The sequence below is a fragment of the Oryzias latipes genome, chromosome 14, assembly GCF_002234675.1.
Source record: "Oryzias latipes chromosome 14, ASM223467v1".
Classification (NCBI taxonomy): domain Eukaryota; kingdom Metazoa; phylum Chordata; class Actinopteri; order Beloniformes; family Adrianichthyidae; genus Oryzias; species Oryzias latipes.
The window spans coordinates 16,177,396-16,203,319 of NC_019872.2; the positions used below are offsets into that span (position 1 = coordinate 16,177,396).

A 25,924-nucleotide genomic window follows, 5' to 3' on the forward strand; every position below is an offset into this window, starting at 1 on the left:
ATATTACAAACACTATGACAGACATTTCTAAATGAATCTGGAAAAATCAAACTGATTTACAATGGAAAAAATGGCTATGCTTTATTTAAAAATAGCTGGACTCTCATGCCAAAATGATAACACTTTTATAGAGGGTTTATTTGGCATGTGTTACAATATACATACAAAATATAAATGGAATAAGTGGACAAACGGCAAATAAGCACAGATTTAGCAGTTTAAACAAAGCAAACCAAACCAAACAAATCCAAAATGACATGTTGACATGCATTTCTACATGGATCATTGTTATTTGCCTAAGTATCCTTGTCTCGATTGTGCTAATTTTTAAGACTACATCTTCTCTCCAGTTTAATGATCTTTTTAATGAAATTAGCCTTTAATTGATAACAGAAATGAGAATACCATCCCATTATGTTGATTTCTGCTAACCAATTCAACACACAAATAAAAGTAATTCTCATATATCAAAAAGAAAAAAGTCAATACATTCATACTTGTAAATGAGTAAATCAATCTTCAATGAAAACATTTTTTTAAACAATACTTACACAAAGAGTAAAACCTCCAAATTAAAAGAAAAAACAAAAACGCACGGATTACAATATTTTACAGGTTTGAAGTCCTATCTTTTGCAGTTTTCACTATATAGTAGTCTAAAGACATGGGAGACTTTGGGGTCTACAATAAATATTTATAGATATTTTTATATGTAATATGTATGCAGCGACAGAAACTAAAAACTTTTAAGCAAAAAAATCCTCTGCCGAGCTCCAAAAAGTAATTTTTTTCAAAATTAAAAAATGCATCTGAGATATTTTCAACTTGATAATACATCGACGAGCGATAAAAAAAACAAAAGTAATTGTGATAAAGGACATGCATGTTTCGAAGTCAAGATTTTATACATGGCATTATGACAATTAACTATTCAAAATATTTCTGGATGCATAAAATTGTTGTTTAAATACATCTGAACAATGCATTACATTAGCAGTTATTTGCTTTATAGAGATAAGAGGAAAATAGAAAGACCTGGTCTTAATTATAGTAACAGCTTTCCCTTTACATTAAAAAGGATTATCTCAATATCTGTAAAATTAAAGGACTAGAAACATTCAATTTTACACATGATTGTCATTACAAAATCTCTATAAATAAAAATGATTATAGGGTACAAAAGGAAAAAGCCTTTTTCTAAAAAAGTATCACAAATTAAAATCTGAGAATGCCATATTATCCTAGTTTTGACATAGCCTTAGAATAGTTTCATTTGCCAGCTCACATTTTACTAGACCAAGTCCATTCACAGCCACATGCCAGACCCAGAAATCTGCAATTCACAACTACAGCAAGTGACAGCAACATCACTGACTCCTTTACATTTGATTGTAGTTTGATCATTCTTTGAAATGTTTAGTTTCCTGTTTAGACTGGATTAAAGGCATTCCAGACTCATTATTTCTAGATGTATGGCTGTAAGATCCAAACTGAGTCATTTCACTCTTGTACCAAGTGCAGTATAACTAAGTCTTAAACAACAACTCAACATATTAAAAAGTTCATAAAAGCAGAATTATTTTCCAGAATTTTTAGATCTCTACAGCAAGATCTTTATTTTTTGTGTTTATCCTCCATTAAAATGGTTCCTGGATAATTACATCACATATTTAGTTTTTCGATTTGAACATAACGATAATTTGTTATAATTAAAATAAATGATTTTAAGGTTTTACAATAAAATATTGTTTTAGTCTGTTGCTAACGGTACTCTTTGAGCCTAAAGCACAATGAATGCTAACAGATTTTGCTGACAGACAGGCCCCGCCCCCACAAAGCTTTGCACTTAGAGCACATAAACAGAAACATATTCTGACCGACTGCACCCTGATAAGAGTTTCTTGTAAGAAGAAAAATACAATAAAAAAAAAAAAAATCAAGCATAAGCTTTACATCCACTTTTGACAAAAAGAGGCAAACGGTGTCTGACAAGCCATTTGAGGCAGTCCATTTGACTCCATTCGGACTTTCACAGAGAATGGTCTCTCAGGAATTTCAGTGATGTAGGGTCCATCATCCAGTTCACATTAGAACATTGAGACATTGAGAACCTGGAAAAAAACGGAAAAAGGTTCTAAGAAAGATCAAAAAGAGGAAAGTCAATAATTGCTGATAAGTATGTCATTATAATTGGCCCGCGAGATCATATCAAATGTTCATTAGAGCTGGCCTGCGGTATATACTGTACTGCTAATACTACAAACCCCACAATGCTTTGCTAGAATGTTGGCGCGCAGTCAAAACCGGCAAGCGCTCCTTTTTTCTGTTGACAGTCATTGACAGCCATGCTCCAGTCACATCGGACAAATTAATTTCACCCTCCACAAAAACGGCCAAAAGAAAGATGGACAACAAGAGCTTTGAAGACCGGTAAGAGGCAGATTATCTGTTCATGAATTCAAAGGACAAACCTCTTTGTCTTGTGTGTGGAGCTAATGTGGCAGGAACAAAATAATATATCATAAGAAGACACTATATGAACAGGTTAAACATTACGCATCTGTTGCAGTTAATTGTTCAATAAATATCGAGTTTGGCCGGTGACTTTACTTCCAGTGATGAAAGTCAGGCAAGGAAAAAATCCCTGAACTTTTCTTTGAGCGATATGGCGGGCACAGAGCGAAATTTTGGAAAAATACGTGGTCTTAGATGCATTCTGGTGCATTCTGGCAACTAGTTATTCACTTCTTTATCAAGAAACTAAGACTAATTGGAGCATCATGATTTGTCATTCAAACCCCTAGTTTGACTCTCCATTAAGGACTTGCTGGTACTAAAAAAGAATTTGGAAAATTGCTCAAAGTAACACAATCCTACAATCTACGCTTTTCCTTAAAGCTGCAAAACATACAATTGCTAAAATATAGTAACATCAAAGCCCCAAATGGCAAAAAGAACACCAGTAACTATGATATTCTATGAAAATACCTCAGTTATTTATACATTATTTCTGCTTTAGAAATGACTGATGTACAACATCCACTTGCACTGTTTTCTCAAAATATAATTACATCAAAATATGGGATCTGCTTTAAACTATAATTCTATAACATAATACATCAATTCTTTAACACCAATACTAAGTAATCTGGGAAATATCAAAACAAACATACAAACTAAACTAAACATTGTAAACATTATTTTTTAAGGGAGTGCGGGTCCAAACCATCAAATACTTATAATTAATGTCAACTATACTGAACTAAATCATGGTAATTAGGAAATACAAATAAATTAGATAAAGAAATGTATTCAAAATAAAAACTGAAACTCAAAACTAAAATTGAAATTATTTCAAAATGTGGTTTTGAGATTATTTTACACAAAAAAGTATTTGACCTACACTACCTTAAAAATCTTTTTTTTCCAGCCAAGACCACTTCAATTTGTTTTTTATCGTCTTCTCACAACTGAGGTCGTGACCACGCTCAATAATGACGATGCCTGCCATTATTTTAACACAAATTTGATCACAAACTCTTCAGATTTGTTTGTGAAAATTTAGCGTGGGTCCGCTAGTTTTGGTCTCTAGGGAAGCGAGTCACGCTGACCACGTGGTGCAGACAGAGCCAATCAGACCCGTCGACGCATCCGAAAGCAACTAAAACGTCCCGTCATTGGTCAATTAGGCCGGGAAGACGAGAGATGGCCACGACCATAGAGGAAGCGATCTGCGGAGAAATATAGAAAATAAAGCTAAAATTAGCTGATTTCAGACCATTTTTTAATCCGGAAAGCGATTTGTCCGTAGAGATCAGGTCTTTATTTCCCGGAAAGTACGTTCGGTTTGCTCAAAAACCCGGATTTCCGGGAATTCCCGGAAGACTTTCATCACTGTACTTCACTGCGTAATTTTGGCCCACTGTGAATTTGAGTTTGACACCCCTGAATTACAGTGTTCCTTTGCTATTTCGTAGTTCATCCTTTGCAGCCTTGCTGTTTGGGGAATTTCTTTCAGTGCAATTTTGCATGCTTTTTTCTCCCTTTTTTTAAACAGCGCTCTGTGTTCTGGGTCCTGGTTGGCTGGAGAGCTTGACAGTTGTGTCTCCTGTGCAGAATGCATTCTGCTCTTCAGATCTGTATAAATCTTTGATTGCAATCAGATCTTTGTTTTCATTCTATTAAACTGTAAATCTACAAAGGGTTGAACTTTGGGAGGATAAACTAGAGCTAAAAGAGTCAAAATCTTAATGCCTGTCAGAGAAAAGCGTATGAAGTTTGTAGTGAGTTTTACAGCCTTAAAACATCTGCAATCATACTTTGCGAATTTCCTCTATCACAAGTTATAATTAGAATTTAACCCCTGCGATAAACAAGGGATTATTGTAATTTCAGCCTCTTTGAGAAGTTGAATATCCTTACTGAATCATCCATGTTTGAAGAAGGATCAAAATAGTCCGGCTTTAGCTCAGTCCTTTCTCTGCGATTCTTCGACGCCGGCTGTAAAGTAAAAGACTGGTTAGAAAACAATATGAAGAAATAGATGACATGATGGTCTGTAAAACTTAGTCAAAGTAATCCTATGTGGCTCAAGTCTTTATTTACATTATGGGATTTTGATCAAATAAACTGTTTCAATTTAGAGTAAAGAAACTATAATCAGTCAATTTACATAAATGTTTCAGCAATTACCAAATCAATATCCATGGTGTCAAAATCAATGCCCTCATGGACGGCTTCTGATGACATCATCACATCTTCCACGATGGGTTCCTCGTCTTCCTCCGTTAATCCAGGACCTCGACGGCTGTGGGGTTCAGAACTGCGAGCTGTCAGCAGACTGAGCTCTTCTTACATGTAGTCAGTGATGAAAGCGCTCAATCTTTGAGGTGCAGACTTACATGGCTTGCTGCATGTGATTTCTGATCTTTGCGTAGTGCAAGTTGACCCGTTCTTGGTGCTGACGAGCTTCAGCATGTTGCCTTTGGGCCAGCATCCACGTAACCTGTGTGCTGTAGAAATAAACTGAGTAAACATGAGCATTTAGATAACGCAGCAAAAGCAGGACAAAGGAGGTTTTTTTGTACTTGTAATCAATGGCAGCTTGCTGCAGATGGAGCGGCTGCTGCTGGTGTTGCTCTGTTGGCATGATGAAGGCAGTTGTGCAGCTTTGCTCTTGCCTCATCTTCTTTGGATCTCTCAGTACTGTGGAAGTGAGGTGGGGCGAGTGCATCATCAGCGGCGTCGAGACGCTCTGCTCGCGGTTCATCCAAACGGCATCACTGCTGTTGCAGCTGTTCTCCTCTGCAGGAAGAGAGGCTTCTTGAAATTAACTGAACAAAGGAATTCAGAAGACTTGAGCGCAGTTTGTGAAAGTCTGTTTTTAGCAGGACACTATTTTATGGCTTCAATGGTTTAGCATTTGTACATTTTTAACCTTTCTATCTTTTAATCTAAAGAGTCTCAAACTATCAGCCACAGTATTTCCTTCCATTTTATGGAAAGCTTTTTGTGTTTCATATCTTTTTAATGTTTTAACCTATGTTTATGGATATATATTTAATGTCGGGCAGCTTGTGCTTTATTCATGTTGTTGAAAGGGGCGCTCCAAATTAACTGATTGGTTGATAATAAATCCTAATTTTCCAATTAAAAATCTTAAGAGAAATACAACAATGTTCTTGAAAACTGTGAATGAGTGCAGTACTGCACCAGTTCTAGATTTTTCAAGTAAAAAATTATCATTAGGGTAATAAGGTGACAGGAGTTCTGGGACTCCTGATTTTCTTTTTTACACTGAGTTGCTCGCAGCTCTATTCTCCATACTACCAAAATGTTCTTTTGTCCTGTAAGTATTGTACCATCATCTTCTCAGCTTCCTCTGACTTATTTTTTTAATTGAAATGTCTCCAAACCTGATTTTATCACAGTTCATTTTGATTGAACTTGCCTGTGAAGCATTGCTTTCACTTACTGCGGAGACATAGTTCACCCAAACAGCAGTTCCAAAGTTCAAACAAATCCCAGCATCCATGTGGTCTGAATCAGTTCCAAGAGTCAGAAAACTTCTCAGGCTTCTGATAATCCTCTCCCAGCCAAACGTGGTCTGGTGGATAAGAGCTCACACTCACCCTCAGGCAATCTTCTTTTGCTAGCAGAGGTTGGCTTGGATTTCTTACTCCACGCAGAGGACCCTCGACTACTGATCCCACTGATGACCGACATTGTGTCATCGTCCCCTCCTCCCTGGAGGGAGTTCCTGTATGAGATGAGGGGCAGCCAGCAGTCCTCTCTCTGAAGAGCCATCTGAAATGTCATGAATCTCTCCAAGTACATGTGGCTGTAGGAGTCAGAATGACAGTCATTACATCAGAGTGTTGTTAAAGTACATCATTAGATCTATCGGGCTTTATTGAAAAAACAATGCTTCAAACTCACACTGTCTTCTTGTCCTGTTGAATTAGTTTGCTTGAAAACTCACACAAGATGTCTAAAAATGGTAAGTTAAGGGGTGGACTGCCGTCTCCTTGAGGACTACGAACTTTAAATGCAAACTCAATTCCATCTCTACATAAATACAAACAACAATCATTTGATTGTCTCATTTATGCCTTTTTGGAAGTTGTTGAAACTTAAGGATCTTATCCATACAAAGTTTGATTCTGACTATCACTCACTTGTGTAGCATGGCGACAGCCTCTCTTGTCTTCAACTGGTCCAAACCAAAAGTCAGTGAGAAGCGACGAGCGAGCTCTTTAATCCCACAGAAAGCTGATGATGATCGGTCCAAAGTGAATCCAAATTCTGATAACATTTCATTGAATAACTGCAATAAGGATCCCCAAGTCAATCATTGTATGAAATGATATGTATATATAATTATCTTACATTGTAATCTGTGAAACCTGGACAAACATGGTTACCTTTTGCAGGCTCAATATGAGCGTCTTTGCATATTGTATTTTGTCAATTTGTCGCGTTTTACTCAAAGTTTCCTTGATAATATCACCATAATCATTGTAATACTGTAAAGGCAGAAAAGACAACAGTGAAAAAGAGAGAAACATAACAGTAATTATCCAGTTTGAAAGTTTGCACTCACTTACTTTTGTGTACTGTTTAAATATATCTGCTCCAGTGTTTATTTCAACAACATTGTAAACGATTAATTTGCAATAAGCAGCAAGAAGGTTCCTTCTTTTGTGCAACGCCTCAATTTTGCTGGCCTCATCCTCTTGCTGTCCATCTAGAAAATGTGAAAAAATGGTTAAAAAAAAACATCTGAAAAGATAAGGTGGGTTTACATAATGCTGGGATGAATACCCAAACCTGTGCTGTTGTCGTCGTCGTCCTGATCAATGAACACATGATCTAGAATGAAGTTGAGAAGCTCCGCCTGCAGAGAGGAGTCTGGCGAATAAATCAGACACTCTAGTTGCTCTCGCCCTGATGATACGATCTGATGACTGAAGATCAGCAGCAAATCACACAGAATGGTGAAGGCCTTTAATAAACAACACATCCCTTGTTCATTACAGACAACACAAATAACTCTAATACAGAAGAGAAATATCACTGCCCATGAACCCACCTGCTCTTTGACTGCAGTGTTGATGCTACTAATGAAGTGCTGACACATCAAGCAGAAAGCACTCATTTGTTTTCTTAGTGTCACCGTATCTCCCTAAAACGCGGAAATGATTAGGGATTCACAGTTGAAACCAAAGAGAGCCCCTCAGTGCAGGAGCCACATTTTGGAAATTGAAAAAGGATCGCAACATCGGATAGTTTTCCTCAAGATAGAGAAGACGGAAACACTTTGAGACCAATACCTTTACTGAACTACCATCAGAGACCTTGGCAAGATGCCACAAGATGATATAGTGTGTGCACTGCATGGCATGAATCACAATCTGTAGAAAAAAAAGGAGGAGGGATAGATTAGACCCAGTAGTAATTCACTTCATAAGGACAAACTTGTACTAAGGTCAACAATCACCCAAGTTCTCATGAACTGTGGCAAAAATTGAATTTGTTTCAAACCTGCACACATATTTTCAGCAGATATTTAAGGTCAAACTCATCGTTTTAATGTTGCTATGATTAAAAATATAAAAAAGCACATTACATAGTTTTACAAAAACAGGACAAAAAGTACAATGTTAAAGTAAAGACAAACCATGAGATTTTGAGGTCAAATTTGTCCTTTAAAGAACAGCACTTTTTTTATTGATACTGGACAACCACATTTTCTGTCAGTGTCGCGTTGCATGAGCTGTGTCAACACAACACTGACAGAGCTCCAGTTGCACCTAATAATGACCACTAAATAGTCCTAAATAAAAACAATATCACCAGAATTATGTCCAATAAATCTTTACTAAGGTCTTGGCTGATCCTTCATCCTTAACATCATGATATTAAAGTCCCCCATCACAATTTTTTTAATAAAGGCGTTCCCGGGGGTGCTTTAATTGTGAATATGAAGCTTTTAATCGAAATCCCATTTCCTAAAAAATTTCCTTAAAAAGCCAGATTTCATGTTTATCTGGAGCCTCTGTTTCCAAAGTCTGCTCTACATGGGCGTGGCCATTGGTGCCTGACCGCACGGACCCAGAGGAAGGGTTAAGTTTAGGATTACGGGTTACGGTTAAACTGCGTTCACACCAAACGTGATTCGTGCCGTAAAGGTGATCTCAGGCGTGATTTGAGGAACGGGTGTAATCATAAAGGTCTGGCAGCAGCACGATTTCTGCAGCGCGGCGCAATTTGGTACCCGTCTTTACCATCTGAACCAAGTCTGTCGCTGGACCAATCCCGATCACTATGACGGCCCCCGAGAGGTGAGCTGGGGGCCAGAAAGAGACCTGGTGTGGGATGGGGAGTCAGCCTTCTCGGGCCTTCAGAACTTTATGATATTTTTCTTATTTTCATCGAGGCAATCATAAAAAAGGTCCATTTCAAAAAGGTCCAAAGTTTAATTATAAATATGTGCGGACAACAACAAAACAGATCAGGGAGCTTGTGCAATGCGCATGTGTTCCTGGGCCGTTGTTACATTACAAACGCTCAACAATTCAAACAAACCGAGCATCTTTGTGACAGTTGATTTTCATCAGAGAGGGACAAAGTGCCAACATTTATATTTACTCTGCATACTTGTCAATGTTCATACTTTGAATTAAAATGAGCTATTAGAGCAGAAATTGATGACAACAAACCCTGGGCTTTGGAAACCCTGGATTTATGGCTCAGTCTTGCACTGACATGGTAGCTATGGAGATGCAAACACTGACATTATCATGAATGCTAACACTTAGATTAGCATGATTGCATTTGATCTGAGGCTTGAGAAGAACTAAACTACCATTTTGCTTACTAAATAGCAATTGAATGCATACAAGAAGAATATTTGGGAAAATAAAAGCAACTGATTTCATCTTCACACACTTTTGGAGAGAAGTCCAAGTAACAAAAATGCATAAATGTAGCATTAATGGTGGAAACCTGTTCAGGCATGTCTCCATTCTGCAGACCAGTGTTGAGGAGCCTGTAAATGCTGGTGAAGAGATCCCACTTTGACAAATCATGTGCACTAGAAATAAAAGAAAAAAATATATATATACAAACATTTGATCAGATTAACAGATGCAAATGTCTCTTTCAGCAGGATTCCAACTGAATATTTTAATATCAAGTTTATTATGTCAATATTGGAAAAAAATAAAAACCTAAGCAGCATTACTTGTGAAAGGCACTGATCTTCTTAAGTGTGGAAAGAACCTGGTAGGCGTCATCTTCATCTAGTTCTTCTCCCTGTAAAGAAAGATTGAAACTCCTGATGGGCTGAACAATCACAACCAAGAGGCTGTGAAACTGAGCATATTCAGTCAAACTGGGGTTTGAATCGTTTAAAGAATATGTACAATGGTTTGGAAAAATACAGAAACACTTTGTGTTTAAAGTACATTATTGATAGCATCGTGGGTTGTGTGCAAATGAGGCATCATTTTTTTTTATTTTAACTTGTTGAAGGTAAAACCATATGCTGACCAGCTTGTCAAGTAGACTTCAGGATTATTAAAAATTTAGGCTGATTGATTTTCTACCATAGAAATTATTCTGCGGTACCAGAAATGTTTGTATAATTGCCAATAGGTTCATGATTCCAGCAGAAAGCAAAGGCTGGTTGACATAATTAGGCAGTTTTCATGCAGGACTATTGTAACAACTAACAAGTCAAGTTCAGTTTTCAGTTGGGGTGATTGAGGGCATCTCAGAGCTGCTTGTTTTTAACCAAAACTCCACATTCTTATCTTCAATTTGAAACAATCAGATTGTTGCAGTTCCTAAAAGGACCACTGGAAGCTGGTTACAGAAGTGAGCATTTTCCCATTGAATAATGTTTAAACGTCCATTACCCCCAAAATAAACTTCTGCAGTCTAGTTACAAAAATGATTTCAGTGATTAGTGCTTTAGTTTGCATTAGTGATAACTGTGAGTGGGTGGATGGTTCCTTTTTTGATCAAAGCGATTTTTATCATTTCTGATGGATGAGCTAAACAGAGTTCGAACTTTACTCTGTCCTGTCTAAATGGCCAATTTTACAGACAGGTCAAAATGACTGCACTACTTCAGGCTTGATTTTGACCTTTCAACGTCCTTTGAGTGAGATGGTTTTTGATGCTCTGACTGGACAACTACTGTCTGTAGCTGACCTTCCTAGACAGGTAAACCCAGCTTATCCATTTTGCTACGAAAATGTACTTAAGAGCAATTCAGAAGTATGTGACTCAGCAACAGTTACCTCTTGAAGAAAGTCCTCCAGGAGTCTTTTAAACTTATCCAGCAGCTCGTCGAGGAGTTGCGAGCGGGCAATGTCCACCCGGTTGAAGATGGTGAACTCCTCATTACAGAGATAGTGGTATGTGGTAGAACAGGCCTTCAAGACTTCATTCTCTGTGTGCTTATACACAACCTCCCAGATTTGTCGCAGCAAGGCATCCAAGTGCTACAAGTAAGAACAGAGCTTTACGGCATAGAATGAGAAACTGGACATGAGATAAAAAATGCTCACAAACCTTTTCTAACCGTCCAGTTGTGTAGATGTCCAGATCAAAGAATTTCGGTATTTGCAACAAATTGGTTACTTTATCAATATCAACGCAGTACTATGACAAGACAAAAAACAGTTAAGTTTGGTGGTTTGGATGCAAATCTGTTATAATACAAGTCAAAAGAACAAAAGTAATCACCTTTGCTAATAACAGAGGCAATGCAACGGCAAAGATCTCTGTAATCCTTGTCCTATCATCCAACTGCATTTTCCTTTCTTTTGCAGTCAGGACCTAGTATACAAACAAAACCCCAACTTTATGAATGTGCATATGAAAGAAATGAAAACCTTATTTTTAAATTCAAGCCTGACACTATGACTCTCACCCTTTTCCCTGTGCCTCTGCCAACAGGAGGGTGACCTTCACAAGCTTGACGTATGGCGCATAGCATGATTTCCACTAGGGCAGTCTCTTGCCTATCATTCAGGGCTTTAAAGAAAAGATAAATCAATTACTGTTAAAGCCTTCTTTGAAGGCCTAAAAAATATCAGAATCATTTGTTAATTACATTTTGTCCATGCATACTCAATAAATCATTCCAAATGGTCTGTTCGATCTCTTTTAATGTGTTTATGATGGTTATGCTGATTCCAGACAGACGTATTTTCACATTGGAGGATTTAACCAAACGCAACCCAGCTGTCCTTTGTTGCCAGGCAGGGTAAGGGCCTTCACCATGAGTTGTGAAAGCCTCCTAACGCAAAATCAATGTCGGCCATTTATTTCTTTCAACCAATCAGCTTTTGAAATGGTGTCTGCAGGGCCTTCTAGCAGGCTACGACAACGTCATAGTATTCAGACCTTCTGATTGGACAGGAGTTTCAGGAAGTCACATGCAGCCTTGCCCAGTTTGACACAGAGCACTTTTTGATCTGTCTCAATTAAAAACAGAGCTGACTGCAATGTAGCCCATGAATGATTTAGCAGGAAAATCTCCCACTGATCTCCTTGACTTCCTTCATCAGAAAAATCTGTGTTATATCGTGAAGCAGCCGTACAGATTTGAGTGTTTGGCGCTGACCATCCCTCCCCGTTTCCACTGCCTCTGTCGAGCGGACAATGTCGGCTCTAAAGCGAATTAAAACCTACACAGAAACACAACTGGACAGATTCGGCTCTCAGCACTGGCCTTGATGGAATAAAAAAGGACTTCTTGACGGAGCTGAAGCGCGATAATCTACACGACAGGGTGATCGAACTGTTTTTGAGGAAAGAGAGGAGGATGGATTTTGTCTTCAAACAATCAGAATTTCTGAGTGAAATGATAAATATCATAATAAATAATCTTCCAGATTTCTGTGGTTGTTTTCAATGTTTTGTGCTGGCTGTAGTTGAATAATGAGATTTGTTTATTGTTTTGTTTATTTAGAGGCATAAAAAATTGTTAATGAGGGGTTGAGTGATTCAAACGTAGCACTACTGAAGGCCCAAGTGTGTAATGCAGTAAGTGAGTGATGCAGTAAAGCAAACACAGCAGACGACAGTTTTGCAAAGACATTTTTCCAAATGCTCAAAGCAGTGGCTCCTCACCCTCCTCCCCTAGCATAGGTTCGTCCAGCAGAAAACTAATCATGGTCTCCCAGTCTTTCAGCAGCTCGGAGGCACAATCCCATAAACTATCAACCAAGTATGCTCCATGTTCATGTAGCTGTAAAAAAACAACATTTCACAATCGAATTATTCCACAAACAATGCAATTTAGGTAATAACTGACACTTTTAAAGATAAATTGATGATAAATACAAACATTTAATCACCTCACTCTCCAAAAAGAAGAAGATGGTTGTCTTTATGAGGCTGCCATTAAGGCTCTGTCTGCCCCTCCGTGGTAATCCTTCCTCGCTGGGACCTCGATGGCTAAAAAGCCTTTAAATTAACAACAGAAAAGTGCCATCAAAAAAGCCACAAATGTGGAAAACATTTATGAACATTTTCTGATTTCCAAGCAGGACTGTTAAGATTACTGTTCACAATGAACAAAAAAGGTTGTCACCAAAAAACAAGATAACAAGGATTACATTTTAGAGCAATTCAAACGAGGTTCCATGAAACGCGCTCTCACTTTATGGATCCCTTGTAATAGAAAAACTTTTCTCCCAAAGAATCTTGATGATTTTCCCCAACAATCACATTTGACGACACATTACTTACTTCTTAAAGAGGAACTCTCCAGCTGAAACAGCGATGGGTCTGTGTGCTGAGTAAACCAGATGATAGACACTCTCGCAGTCCTCTGCAGTCAGAACCTCATCACTGCTCCTGTCAGAAAAAGCATCAAATGCTCGGTACAGGCCCATTCCTATTTATTTTCAGAATAAATAGATAATAGAAAAAGCAATACTAAGGCAATAGTATCAAACACTACAACCTACATAGCAGTCTGACATGTATGCCAGTGGTTTCTTCTATTTAAGACACAATATTAACCATCATGACTTTTAAAGCATTAAAATAACTATGATTTGAAACCTATGTTTAAGTTCCACACAGTCTGTTTGTTTGAGTGTGTGCTGCAGCACAGCTCCTACTCTACGGATCCATATTGCTTTAATGCAATTTGAGACATTACTCACTGTAAAACAAAAGTCAACAGTTTAATAGCCTGCACTGCAACATCATATTCCTTGTCCAGAGTCATGGACACAATGCGATCCTATCAAAAAAAGAAAAAGAAAAACATCTTTAGGGATACAGTGCAGTTAGAACATTCACTATGCTGGCTTTTTATCCTGCATATGACAACTCGTAAAAAAAAAAAAAGAAAAATATTTAAATACAAATCTTTTTGTGTGTGTCTGTATTTGCATCTGCAACTTTTTGCTGTCAGCTCTGATAGTTTGCAGCTTTGACTTCATTGGGAAAAAAATACATAAATGATCGGATTTTTACAGAAGTTGATTGATTGGTTTCAGTTTTGTTATTTTTCTCAGTTTGTACTATAAATACTTAATTTGACTTGTAATATCTTTTTATATTGTTATTCAATTATTCAACCCACTGTAACTCTGTTTTTTTATCATTTGAGTTAACTTGTATAGTTCCTATTTTTTTAAACTTCTATCTAAAACAATATTTCTGATTTGATTGTTGTTCTATTTTTTACCTTTTTACATTTCCATTTTAGGAATAAATCAAACTTTGGAATTATTTTCGGTACTGGACCACATTGCCCATCAATTGTTCCAAAGCAACTGACGTCTTCTAGCATGCTCTACAGACTAGTTTGCATATTTGTACAGGTGAATATATCTGCTTTACAAAACCATAAAGGAATTTATTTGAACTGTGTCAGACTCTACTTGGTTTGTAGAGAAAAGGGCATTAGTTCAAATATCTTTTAATTATTATTTTTTAATCAGAGCTCAGTAGAAGTTTCAAATCTTAAATCAAATTTGTTTGTGTTTTTTTTACTTAAAAAAAAAGATGACTAAAATAATTTGCCAGCCCCGATAGAAACAAGAAATATGTGAATAATTGCGATGAATAATAAGTATCTTCGAACGAGGTAGTGAAGAACATCGGACTCACTTTGAACCGACTTGTGAAGAGCTCCAGTCGAGAGCCAAGTTCTCTGCTGTAGAACAAGCCTTGCAGGGCAGTCAGGCACTTCAGCCGCACCTCTCCTTGCTGAAATACAGTGAAAACATTTAAAACTTTTCATATTTTGATTTTTTCCCCACAGAAAGCTAAAATCCTTGTGTACATTTTACAAATTTGTGCAGGAGAGTAAATAAATAAATAAAAATGTCTTTTGGCTGTGATGTTCTTCTTCTTGCATTTTGCTGTTAAAAGAATCCCTGCTAATTTGTAAATCACTTTTTTCCCTATTTTTTTTTTTACTAAGGTAGTCAGTTTAATTTCGTTTGTCTGTTTACTCACTTTGTCGTGCATTGTCCAGCCAACATACTTTAAGTAACTGTCGTTGAGGAAGGCATCACTGTACAACTTCATCCACACTCCAATCTCCTCAATACATATCGCTCGGATTTCAGCAATAGCATCCCTAAAAATCACAAATAATGTTTCATTTATTTTCATTACTACACAAACACGTTTGTACATGTTTTTTTCTTGACATTTAAATCATGTAGCCTTAGATTAGTGCTGGCAACAATTGCCCACTAGAGGGCCCCAAACCCCCTTTCTAAAACACAGACAGAGAAAACATCTCTGCTGTTTCCTCCAGGGGCTCCACTCCAAGTCCCTGTCAGAATGTTCATACCGATATCTGTGAACAAACACCGCCTTGAAAATTGCGTTCATCATGTTTTCAATTTCATCTTGATTCTCTTGAAGCTGAAAGACAAACATCAAACACGTGTTTGTGTTATTTAATTAGGAATTCATTCATTACAAGTTAGGAATACTGTAATTAATTTTTAAAAAAAGCAAGTGATTCTTTTATCATTCAATATTCATAAGCCTAATGTAAAATAACCATCAATATAAATGTCAACCATAAATAAATATATATCACTGCAATTTAGACGAGTCACAAATAATGAGCCACTGAGCAGGAAACAGACAAAGCATCAAAAGTGAATGAACAAAGACTCCATTTGAAACCATAAAGTCCAAACACTACAGCAATAATCTACATCAATGTGCTCTGTGTGTACCAGTGCCGACATTAAACGTGACATGTAATGTAATGACTTGTGAGTTGAGAGATTATTGCCTCAGAGGAGAACATCTGTGCCAGACTTTACTCGCAATGATTTATAGCCTGAGGCTGTGTTGAAATGTAGTCTTACATTTTAAGTTCTAATAACCTTGACCTTTTACTGAGCTTATTAATCATATATGGAGCTCTTTAAAGACAGTAAAGGCAGTTTTAGATATCTTTTCATTTGGAGAGTAAACATCACATTTTGTGAGACTTTCTAAATGATTAATCATAACAGCTAACAACCGGCAAGATGGGCTTTAAACTAAGGCAGCCCTGTGGTGAGTGAGTAAACACACTGAGGAGAGCCATCAGTGAGGCAGAGGAGGCAGATAAGGATGGCTCTGAGAAGAAGAGAGATGAGGAGGAACAGTCTTCTCTTCCAATATAGCTGCCTTGGCACGTGACCTTATCCTCACCTCTTTTCGCTTTTGTAACAGCAGCTCCAACCTGTCGTTGGCCCTTTTTGCAATAACTTTGTTCCTTTCAGCTTCATACTGTCTCTGTGTGTTGTCCATGTTGATTCTCAAGTTCAAAGCAACGTTTACCAAAGCTGTCATCAGTTTCATGGCTGTCAAAGATGAATTCAAAGGAGATGTTAGAAGAAATACCCTCTTCCAAGACTAGAGCATGGAGGAGAAATGCACATGGGTATTATTTAATACTGACCAGCCAGTGTGCTTGTATGTCTGAATGCTCTGACCTGTGAGTCAGAAAGGCCAGTGAGTAGTGAAATGACCGTGTCCATCATATACTCGTCATAAATGATGCTGTACTGACATTGTCGCACAAGTACTGCGATGAAGTCACAAAAGTTTATCCTGAATTTCTTCCACTGTGGTCCTGAGAGCGTTAATGGATAGTCTCCACTGTCCTGTGGAGACGATAGGATCCAGGTTAAGAGCTTTTCTGGGTCTATCAGACAAGAGAAGCTAAATTTGTCCACAGCTTTCACACAAGACAGATAGGTTTCTATCTGAACACAGCACCTCATCAAATTCCTCGGTCATTTTTCGGATAATCTCAGAGTTCTGCATGTGTCTGAACATCTCTCCGCTTACAGCACCTGAATATAGAATCAAAAAATCAGCAACAAGAGACATCCTGCTCCATCCTTTCAAACACTCAAACTGCTGGACACATACAGACAGTTTATAAAAAATTAGAATTTCATTGAAAAGTGCCTTCATTTCAATTATTAAATTAAAAAAGAATTAAACTAGAATATAGATTCAGGGCCTACTGTTTACTTTATTTCAAATATTTATTTATTTTACATAAATTGGGATTCCAGCTCATGAAAACCACAAAAAATGCATTTCAGAAAATTAGAATACTGTGAAAAAATACACAAACACAACAACACAAACAATCATCTACTAAACTCAAAGCACAGGTTCTCCACATGTCATTACACTGGTTCAGTTCAGTTCAATTGTCTCAGTTTGGTTCAATATGAGGAAGAATTTAGACTAGACAACCAGCCAGAAGACCATCATTGACCCCCTCCACAGTTATGGGTAAGCCACTAAAGTTCATAGCTAAAGAGGATAGCTGTTCACAGAGCGCTGTGTCCAGCAGATCAACGGAAAGTCTAATGGAAGGGCAAAATGTGGCAGGAGAAGATGCACCAGCAAAGGAGACGGGCGTGGGCTTCAGCAGATTATCAGAAAGACAAGATTCAAGACCCTGCAGACCGTTCAGAAAGAGTGGAAGGAGGTGGAGAACAGCTTCAAGAATCGTCACATTCAGACGCATTCGGGATATGAGCTACAACTGTCAGGCTCCTCGGGTTAAGCCACATCTGAGGCTGCCCCAACGAAGGAAAAGTTTCAACTGGGTCAAAGAAAAGAAGGACTGGTCTGTTGGCCAGTGGACCAAGATCTTGTTTTCTGCTGAAAGTATCGTGCGCCTTTAATTTGGGAATCCCGGTTAAAGGGTTCTGAGGAAGCCTGGTGAGGAGCTGAACCCAAGCTGCTTGAGGTCTAGTGTGAAACCTCCACAGTCAGGATTTGGGCAACGATGTCCAGCGCTGGTGTGGGTAAACTCCGCTTTCTTCGATCAAAAATCACTGCCACAGTCTACCAGAGCTTTGGAGGACTTCATAATTTTTTCTCTGCATCATACTTCGGGAGTACTGAAGATGGACATATCATTTAAAAAATACTTTATTTTGATGATTGGTGTGATCATAATCTCTGTCTTTGTCTTTTTTTGCCAAAACTGAGACATAAACTGTGATTTCTCCATGATATTGTAATTTTCTGTTTTCATGGTTTTGATGAGCTGGAAATTCAATTTATTAAAAAAATATATATATTTGAAATCAATTAAACAGTGGGCCCTGAATCGATATTCCATGAAAGTTTATTTTTTTAATGGGATTATGGAAAAGGATACACTTTTTCGTGATATTCTATTTTTTGGAAAGGGTCTGTATGGCCCACAGATACCTTTACAGCCAGAGCACTGGATGAAGAAGTTGATTAAGCCCAAGAGGGCGCTGTCTTTGTCCTGTTTATAGGCCTCAATCCAATCATCCACAACAGCCTAGAGGAGGAAAACGTCACACATTTATGCATCAAAGCCAAACTCAATTTGAATCAAAGTTACTTTAAACGGAATCAAAAAGATTTTGAAGTACAAGGCCGTCGCCCACCTGTGTGGCACTCTTTCCCATTTTGACCATCTCAAAGAGGGTCATCGTCTCTGTCCCGTTCTCCTTATGATGACCATTCACCCAACCAACACCTGGGACCCTCCCTGCTCCCCCACCTTTAGATTTGTCTCCCCCCATCTTCTTCCCTCTCCTGCCTGCCTGCTGGAAACAAGAGGTTTTCATTGTTACATTTCAGCAGTAAGCGTAGGTTTTTGAAAAGTTCAAAAAACAAACAAAACAAAAAAACACACACCATGGCCTTTTCCGTCTTTGCATTTCTGCCATCAAAATCCTCAAGGTCAGCATCTGAGGACAACTGAGAATCTGCCTCCCTGTATTTGAGAATAACAATCATTACAATTGAGAGGGACTCATACACAACATGAAGCTGTAAGATTGGTCAAAGAACACCCACAAAATAGCAAGCATGTTTTATTTACGACTCAAATCAGTTCGGAAGCTTACTGGGGAAACTGAAACTCCGTGTGCAAATCCTCTGCTGCAATCATTTCTTCAACATTTTCCAGAACTAATGGAGGAGGTGCCTGATCTGCTCTGGGCCTCAAGCAACAATGAACGTGGCCAGCAAGCCTGGAAATGACAGCACATCAAGACAAATGTGTTAATTATTGTCATTAGAACCAAAAGCAATTACATTTTATACAAGGTTCATATGAGAAACTTCACGTTAAAGATAATGGGAAAGAAGTCAGAAGCCACTCATCTGAATCCATCACCTCTTATCTAAGTTTCAAATACAAAAAAGATTTTAAAAAAATCAGGACTAAAAATTGGTTTTAATAGAAAGTGTGCAAAACAGTGGAGATAAAGAGGAGGCTGACTTTTACGACTAGTGGAGTTCTAGTGTTCATTTATGTGTTCAAACATTTTTGGGTTTTATATTACTTTATAAAATAAAAATTCTACTTGCTAAATTCAATCCAATATGAAAAAAAACGATTTTTTTCCATGAAACTTTAAATGTTTCTATAGCATCAAGCAAGTTCACCATTCATTGTTTATAACAGATTATCTCAAAAGTACCTATAGGAACACTTAAAAAACCTATAATACAAAATTCAATTCAGATACAACAGGGAAAAATTAATATTTGTGTTAAATATTATTTACAAAAGACATTATTAAATTGCAAAAATGATCTGCTTTATCTAAATTGTGTCACATTGCTTCCATTAGATAAGCTGGAGGAATATTTCTAAGACTTTAAAAACAAACATACTGCATCACTTTACAGTAACAAGTTTTATCAGCTTAAAAAAAGCGTTTCTTAAATGTAAAAAATAAAAACCAGCTACACAGATCAAGACAGGAAAAACTGAACAATAACACAAAGATTCCTCTGAACTGAACTTGGTCAAACATAAAAGCTTGGCACGATTTGCCGCATTGATGTCCCTTAAGAAAAGGGCGATTAGCAGATGAGGAAGAATGAGCGTTGTTGTCTTCAGTAAATACATCTGGCCTCACAGCTGTCTCTTTTTGATAGGAAGTGTGGCCTTTGGCCATTCCAGTTTATTCCTTTCTCTTCTTCTTGAAATAACATGTGTGTTACGGAATTAATTATTCTTTAAAAGCTGTCTTAATTGAAACAGTAAAAAAACTGTGGGACACATACTGGGAGGAGACACAGTTGCAGTGGCAAAACACCAATTCACATGCCCTCACTGTTAAAAGAAAAAACATGTATGGAGTGAACATAATGTTGCCTATTTGTGTCAACTACAGTAAACCCCTTAAAAGAAAAATAAATAACTGATAAGGTCAAACATGTTGAGTATGTAATTGTTTGCTCTAAAAATTACAAGGTATTATATATCAACTAATTAGCATTAGATTCCTTTTTGTTGTGTGAAATTGTTGGAAACAGTGGACACATAATGAAGTGCAACAGCTCTTCCTAATTCTAGGGGTTTTTTGCACTGCTTTGTTAGTTTGTGATCTGTAGTCCAGTGCAGACTTTATGGAGGTGAAAGAATCCTACAAAGCCTAAATCATTGATCATATAAAAATAAAGGTGCAAAACGTTTTTCAAGGCATATTTCACTTTTGTCGTTCAGTTATTTCAGTTAAATGTAAATGTAGCCCAGACTGCACTTTGATTATTTGTCAGGCCACTGAACCAGAAGAGCCAGGAGACACCTTCACATAAAATGCTTGAGAATAGCTGCAAAGCTGCAGTCTGTAAAAAGCCTCTTCAGTTTACTGTAGCATGAAGAAAATGTGTTATTCTCCCCAAAAATCCCCATTCTTACGAAAATTAACTCAGGCTTTTTATGGAAAATCTCCCTTTTAGCATTGAATTATCTTATATCATGATGGAAATAAACAGAAAGCACCCTATTACATCACCATCAGTATTGGCTTTCACTAACCGCTCTAAAAAACTCGTAAACTGCCCAGCAACAAGCAGCAGAGACAAAAAAAATACAAAATAAGCCTCAGACAAACGTACTTCCCTCCACTACAAAAGGTTTAAACTGAGCAAGACTTAACTTTGATAGTAGTATCTACACATACTAGACCAACAATTTTATGCTCTACAGCATAGAGTTTATGACCCTTGGGTCCTTCAGTGATCCCAATACAAAAACTCACTTTTTTGTGTGTTAGCACTAGAAGCAAGCAAAGCTTTTTAGCCCAACACTTGAAAAACAAATGAAATAAATCTGTGTTTTGCTTGCATGTACACCTTTGACCAATACAAGCTATTGTAAAAGGCCTCATAGCTAAAAAAAAACGGATGCCATATTGTTGGTAAAAATGTCATTCAGTGCATTTCACAATACCAAGGAGCAAAAACTAAGAAGTTGCTTTTGTAGACCTCACAAAAATCCTAATAAGCTCACCAAAGAAATCCTGGAAATATCAGGGGCTCGTCTAAACTGCAAGTTGAGGGCAAGGACTAGAACAATAATTGATGCATTGGAATCATTTACTATCAAATTCAGACTTAATGGCTTAACATGCTTTCTGAATTTGGGATAAAGGTTTTTATTTGACAATAGTTTTGCCAAAAACTCTTTACTTTTACAATGCTTTGAGGTAGAACATTCGACTGCAGCTCAACTGCCCATTCTGAAGTAAAGTGTAGACAGCAGCGAGCTTTGAGCACATTCATATTTTTCTCCATGATTGCCTCCATTTGTCAATTTAAAAGCTATCAGGACAGCTGTGAAGCAGCATACTGAACACAAATCTGTAGAGCAGCAGAATCTGGATGCTTTTCTGCTTTTGTTGAGTCGGAAATCCAAGATGCACAAGTTCACGGTTTGCACGGCTCATCCCTTTTACACACATTTTTGTTTCATTTGAACAGCTTTTTAAAGAGACAAGAAGACTGTTTACAAAACTGTCCAGTCTCTGGAAAACGGCTGACAATGAATATGCCTGAAATTTACTTCAGAGTTCCAGCATATCACTGCAACAGCTGTACAGGTATTCCTACCAAGTATTGAGGATACAAAATTTACAGATAACTGCAACCTCAGACCTCTGTTTTGTCATGATTATACTCAGTCAGTACCAAGTCTCCACACACCGTTCCTGAATTCAAAGGTAACCAGGAATTGCCAACATTTGAAGTTCCTCAAGTGATCATTAAAGGCAAGTTGCAAAAAGGAACAATTTCCCATTGATACTTCATTTAAAATGTCAGATTAAACCCAAAAGAAAAAAATGTGGAAACAGTCAGGTATTCAAATGTTATTCAACATTTATTGCTTTGTTTTTGTATCATTATCAACGGTGATGGGGATGGAGCTCAAATTTGTGCATGAATGGTCTTTTTTTTTCTTTTTTATGGGCAGGTGGGTAAACCCATGGGGACCATACAATGTATATAAGCAATTGACCAAGTGAGCGTAATGTCATCCATAGAAAATGCCTTAATTCTGGCTCCAACAACTTGAAGCCAATTCAGTCGATCTCTTTCCATGATGCGGACGCTGCCATGTTGGAGCCAGACGATGGCAGCAGGGATTGGTTCAGGTCTGTCTGAGTGAACATTCCTATGGAAAACACTCTTGCCAATCAGGCATGAGCTAGTAAAAAGTCCAAACCCCTTTACATTTGAAAGCGGGCTCAGGAGAATCTGTCAATCAAATGTTTGAAATGTTCAACGTGGGGCCAGCAGGGATGAAATACTTTCATTGAGGCTTCTTATTGGCTATTTTATAACTAGAAGAACTTGCATTACAGAAAAATATAATAGAAAAAAAATAGGATTAGCAAAAACATGTAAAAAAGAAAGGTAGCAGAGCAAGAATGTTTAAACTGACCAAAATAATGGTTGAGTAACAGGTGTTTATTTCTCAAAAGAAGTTTATGGGCTGTTGGCTTCTTGGAGCCAGCAGGTACTTCCTATTTGGAACACGGGAACACGAAGGGGGAGGAGTCTTTCAGTCCAGTTCTCATACACAGTCAATGGAGTGGACTTAACAAAACCCAAACGCTAACTGAACGGACCTACATCATAATTCTTAATAGTAAAGAGTGCACAGGCTGCAAAAGCATTAATACGACGGTTGAGGAAAGCCAAGTGGTGTACAAGTGTTCTGCATAGCATTGGGTTCAGACACTGTTGACATGAACCAAGCAGACACGCATTCAATAAAAGATTGGAAGTGGAAGACAGATTTGCCCAAATTCGGAGTAACGTGATGTTTGGAAATATTTTGTTTTTATTCATGGTATTCAAACAGCAGAAGCCTAAAACTCAGGATAGAATCTATTTAGCAGTAACAAAGTTATGCCAACTTGATCCCAAACCATGGTGACAGTGGGAAAGTGCTGCCTTCTTTCAATATTAAAGCCATTACAGAATCCCAGTAGCATTAGCACTTCTGCTGGATCATTGCCAGCAAGATCAGAGGAAATATAGTAACAACTCACTGTAAATATAAAACAATGAATAAAAAACTCCTGAATTAGTTTTTTGGTGAAAAAGGTGAAAATTTAGAAATTTAAATCAATACCGTAATTATTAAAATATATTTTAGGGCATCTTGGTGCTTAACCGATGGCAACCATCCTTCCTAAAGAAATGCAAACAGTGTAACCTTAGTTTACTGTGTATAATAAATGAAATAGATGTATAATTGTTTTTGGTTGCCATCTTTATTAATAGTGTGTAGAGGGAACAAAAATAACTGACTATTGGCAACAGTTTGTTGAAATCTAGTCTTAGCCTTAAATAGAAGTGATTATCTAATGTTCACCAGTCCAAACAGAAGCAGACACACACACCCCCACACCCCCACACACAGGGTTTACTATAGCCTATCATGGTGACCTTCAGGAAAAGACAGACAGAGTGGGGTCACTCTAAATCTGTGGGGTCACATAAATAAACAACCAACTACACATGCTTACGCCCACTTCTAAGGAACTGAAGCAAAAAGAGGCCCCGCTGTCATAAGTCCATGAGTGCATTCTTAAATGTGACGCCTTTCTTTATTTTGACTATTAAATCATGTTGACAAAGCAGCAACTCTGTGTGAACTGTGACAGAGGTACAGAATACATAGATTTAATTTCATTGGAACTATTTCCTATATGCCGTGCAATGACTGGTCCCTTTAACAGGTAAACGTTTAAAATATATGGCAGTTTAATGCTGCACTGGGGCAATACATCAATTTTCTGCAACATGGTCATACCTAAAATTATTCCAACCCCGGAGCAAGGAAATGAATCATTGAAATAAATAAATATTCGGCTTTTAATGATGTTCAAACACAAAGTGACATGTCCAAAATGTAGCAGGCGTGGTAATAATTTTCAGTTGAACTATAAGCATTACATTTAAGGTTTAAATAGTCTTCGTGTTTAACAAAAGTCTTATTGAACAGGGAGAGAATTTTATTGGGGGATTGGGATGAATCAAAGGGTACCAAAAAAAAAAAAAGGACAAAGAAAAATTCTTTATAAGAGGCTACCTTTAAAAGTGTTGTCAAGACACATTTTGCCACAACAATTACTGCAAACAAGAGAGGTCGATTTCAACAAGCATTACTAGGGTTAAATCCTGGGGATTTGAAAAATAAATAAAAAAATAAACAGATTATGTTTGTGCATTTTAGAGGCCTAGCTCTGTTAACATCACCATGCATGAAAAACAAACTAGATAAAAACTCTACTTCTGTATACAAGAAAAATGTATGGCACCTATTTGTTCGTAAATGTTATTTAATACGGACGTTGCTTTTTTTGCAGTTCAAACTAGCTTGATTGCTGGTGACAGGCGCAGTGGTAAACTTCGGAAGTTCAACACATGTGGTGTTGTTGCTGATCCCTGCAGCTTCTCTTGGCATTTCTGCTTTGACAACCGAGTCGCTTTTTAGCTAACCCTTATTCCTAATATACGTTGTAGATATTCAAGTGATAAGTTAAGATAATCCTTATTTGATATAATTTGAATGTTTTAAAGCTAAAGACAGTGAAGACAGTGTCCTGATGTTGTGGTGATTTTCTCAAAGATGTTAGATATATTTAAGCATTTCATTTGCTAGCTCGGCTAGCATTACCGTTAGCTCGTGGGCGCTAATAAGACAGTTAGTTAGCGAACACAAAACAAGCTAAAACAGCGTGACACTTTTTTATTTTCTAGCTGTCAATTTAAGAGGCTATCGACATAGTAATTACAGATGATGACACTGCTTTTAGGCGCCCCGCCGGTCTCCAAATACAGTCGCATGTATGACAAAACTCCCAGGATGTTAGCTATCCGCCATTTTACAACTTACCTCGTTTTAATTGAAAGACGGAGTAAAAACAAACGTTGCAGATTTTGCGCAACAGGCTTTTTCGTCAGTTCCTTACACACTGTGTTATTCCCCCCTCTGTAAAGTATTGAAATTTTAAACGACGACGAATAGCCGCTTTTGTGGCTAATTTAGCAAGGTACACAGTGTATTTCACCCGTCCTTTATTTTTAGTTATCAAGCGCCACCTGTCGGTGAAGTTGCGCACAGCAGAAACACCAGATTCTGCCTTTTCCCTTGTTGCCACCACATGACTGAGAATTACCACACACTGCTACCTTGAATTTACAGATTTTTTCTGTGAGCCGACTTTGTGTTAAAGTTCTGTGTGAACCAACGATTACATTTTATCCAAAGCAGTTTAACAACTATATTAAGTTAACTTTACTTTATTTAGAAAAATACCCAACAATTGCAAGAAATAACTACAAGTAAATTACACACAATTTGGGGAGGAAAAAAAACATAATTTCGTTGGGTTTAAAAAAATCCTTTTAGACTTATACTGGCAGTGTAAACTTTAAGTTTTATTGCGACTTGCAAACCATTGCAGCTAATGATTTCAGATGACATTTTATTTTTAATCAGGAAAAGATTGAAAATTTGCAATAGTGAATGTTTTTAGCATTGGTGAAGATGAAAAAGGTTGCAAATTAATATCTTGACTTAGCATGATATTCCAAGATAATGCTGCCAATC

The 25,924-nt window shown here is 37.4% G+C and overlaps 1 protein-coding gene across 3 annotated transcripts; it reads right to left on the minus strand.

The window, feature by feature from the left end:
• Positions 1-55: 55 nt before the first annotated feature.
• Positions 56-25,413, minus strand: LOC101158626 (cohesin subunit SA-2). Of its 3 annotated transcripts, none has more exons than XM_023962576.1 (34): positions 25,208-25,413; positions 18,909-19,034; positions 18,697-18,775; positions 18,444-18,602; positions 18,238-18,334; positions 16,774-16,850; positions 16,454-16,658; positions 16,204-16,355; positions 15,341-15,414; positions 14,998-15,121; positions 14,647-14,745; positions 13,692-13,771; positions 13,270-13,377; positions 12,876-12,984; positions 12,649-12,766; positions 11,444-11,547; positions 11,257-11,349; positions 11,083-11,172; positions 10,809-11,012; positions 9,746-9,816; positions 9,508-9,595; positions 7,833-7,913; positions 7,592-7,684; positions 7,330-7,504; positions 7,107-7,246; positions 6,924-7,025; positions 6,678-6,826; positions 6,439-6,567; positions 6,132-6,340; positions 5,088-5,304; positions 4,902-5,012; positions 4,693-4,822; positions 4,423-4,500; positions 56-2,111 (listed from the first exon to the last, which is right to left on the minus strand). In XM_023962576.1, exons 2-34 carry the CDS (start codon positions 18,950-18,952, stop codon positions 2,088-2,090), a joined length of 3,813 nt encoding a protein of 1,270 aa, XP_023818344.1. In that variant the 5' UTR covers positions 18,953-19,034; positions 25,208-25,413; the 3' UTR covers positions 56-2,087. The 3 variants fall into 3 exon arrangements, with proteins under 3 accessions (XP_023818344.1, XP_023818345.1, XP_023818343.1); XM_023962577.1 differs by having other exon boundaries at positions 4,693-4,807; positions 18,444-18,605; XM_023962575.1 differs by having other exon boundaries at positions 18,444-18,605.
• Between the last annotated feature and the right edge of the window lie 511 nt (positions 25,414-25,924).

What these genes read in the sequence shown, in the direction of transcription:
- LOC101158626 (XM_023962575.1), bottom strand. Translation starts at nt 18,952, where the DNA reads ATGATTGCAGCAGAGGATTTGCACACGGAGTTTCAGTTTCCCCA. An exon ending in CGACGACGACAACAGCACAG is followed by an intron (nt 7,247 to 7,329) that starts GTTTGGGTATTC and finishes CACATTTTCTAG; the next exon opens with ATGGACAGCAAGAGGATGAG. An exon ending in CAAAAGAAGATTGCCTGAGG is followed by an intron (nt 5,305 to 6,131) that starts GTGAGTGTGAGC and finishes CTCTTCCTGCAG; the next exon opens with AGGAGAACAGCTGCAACAGC.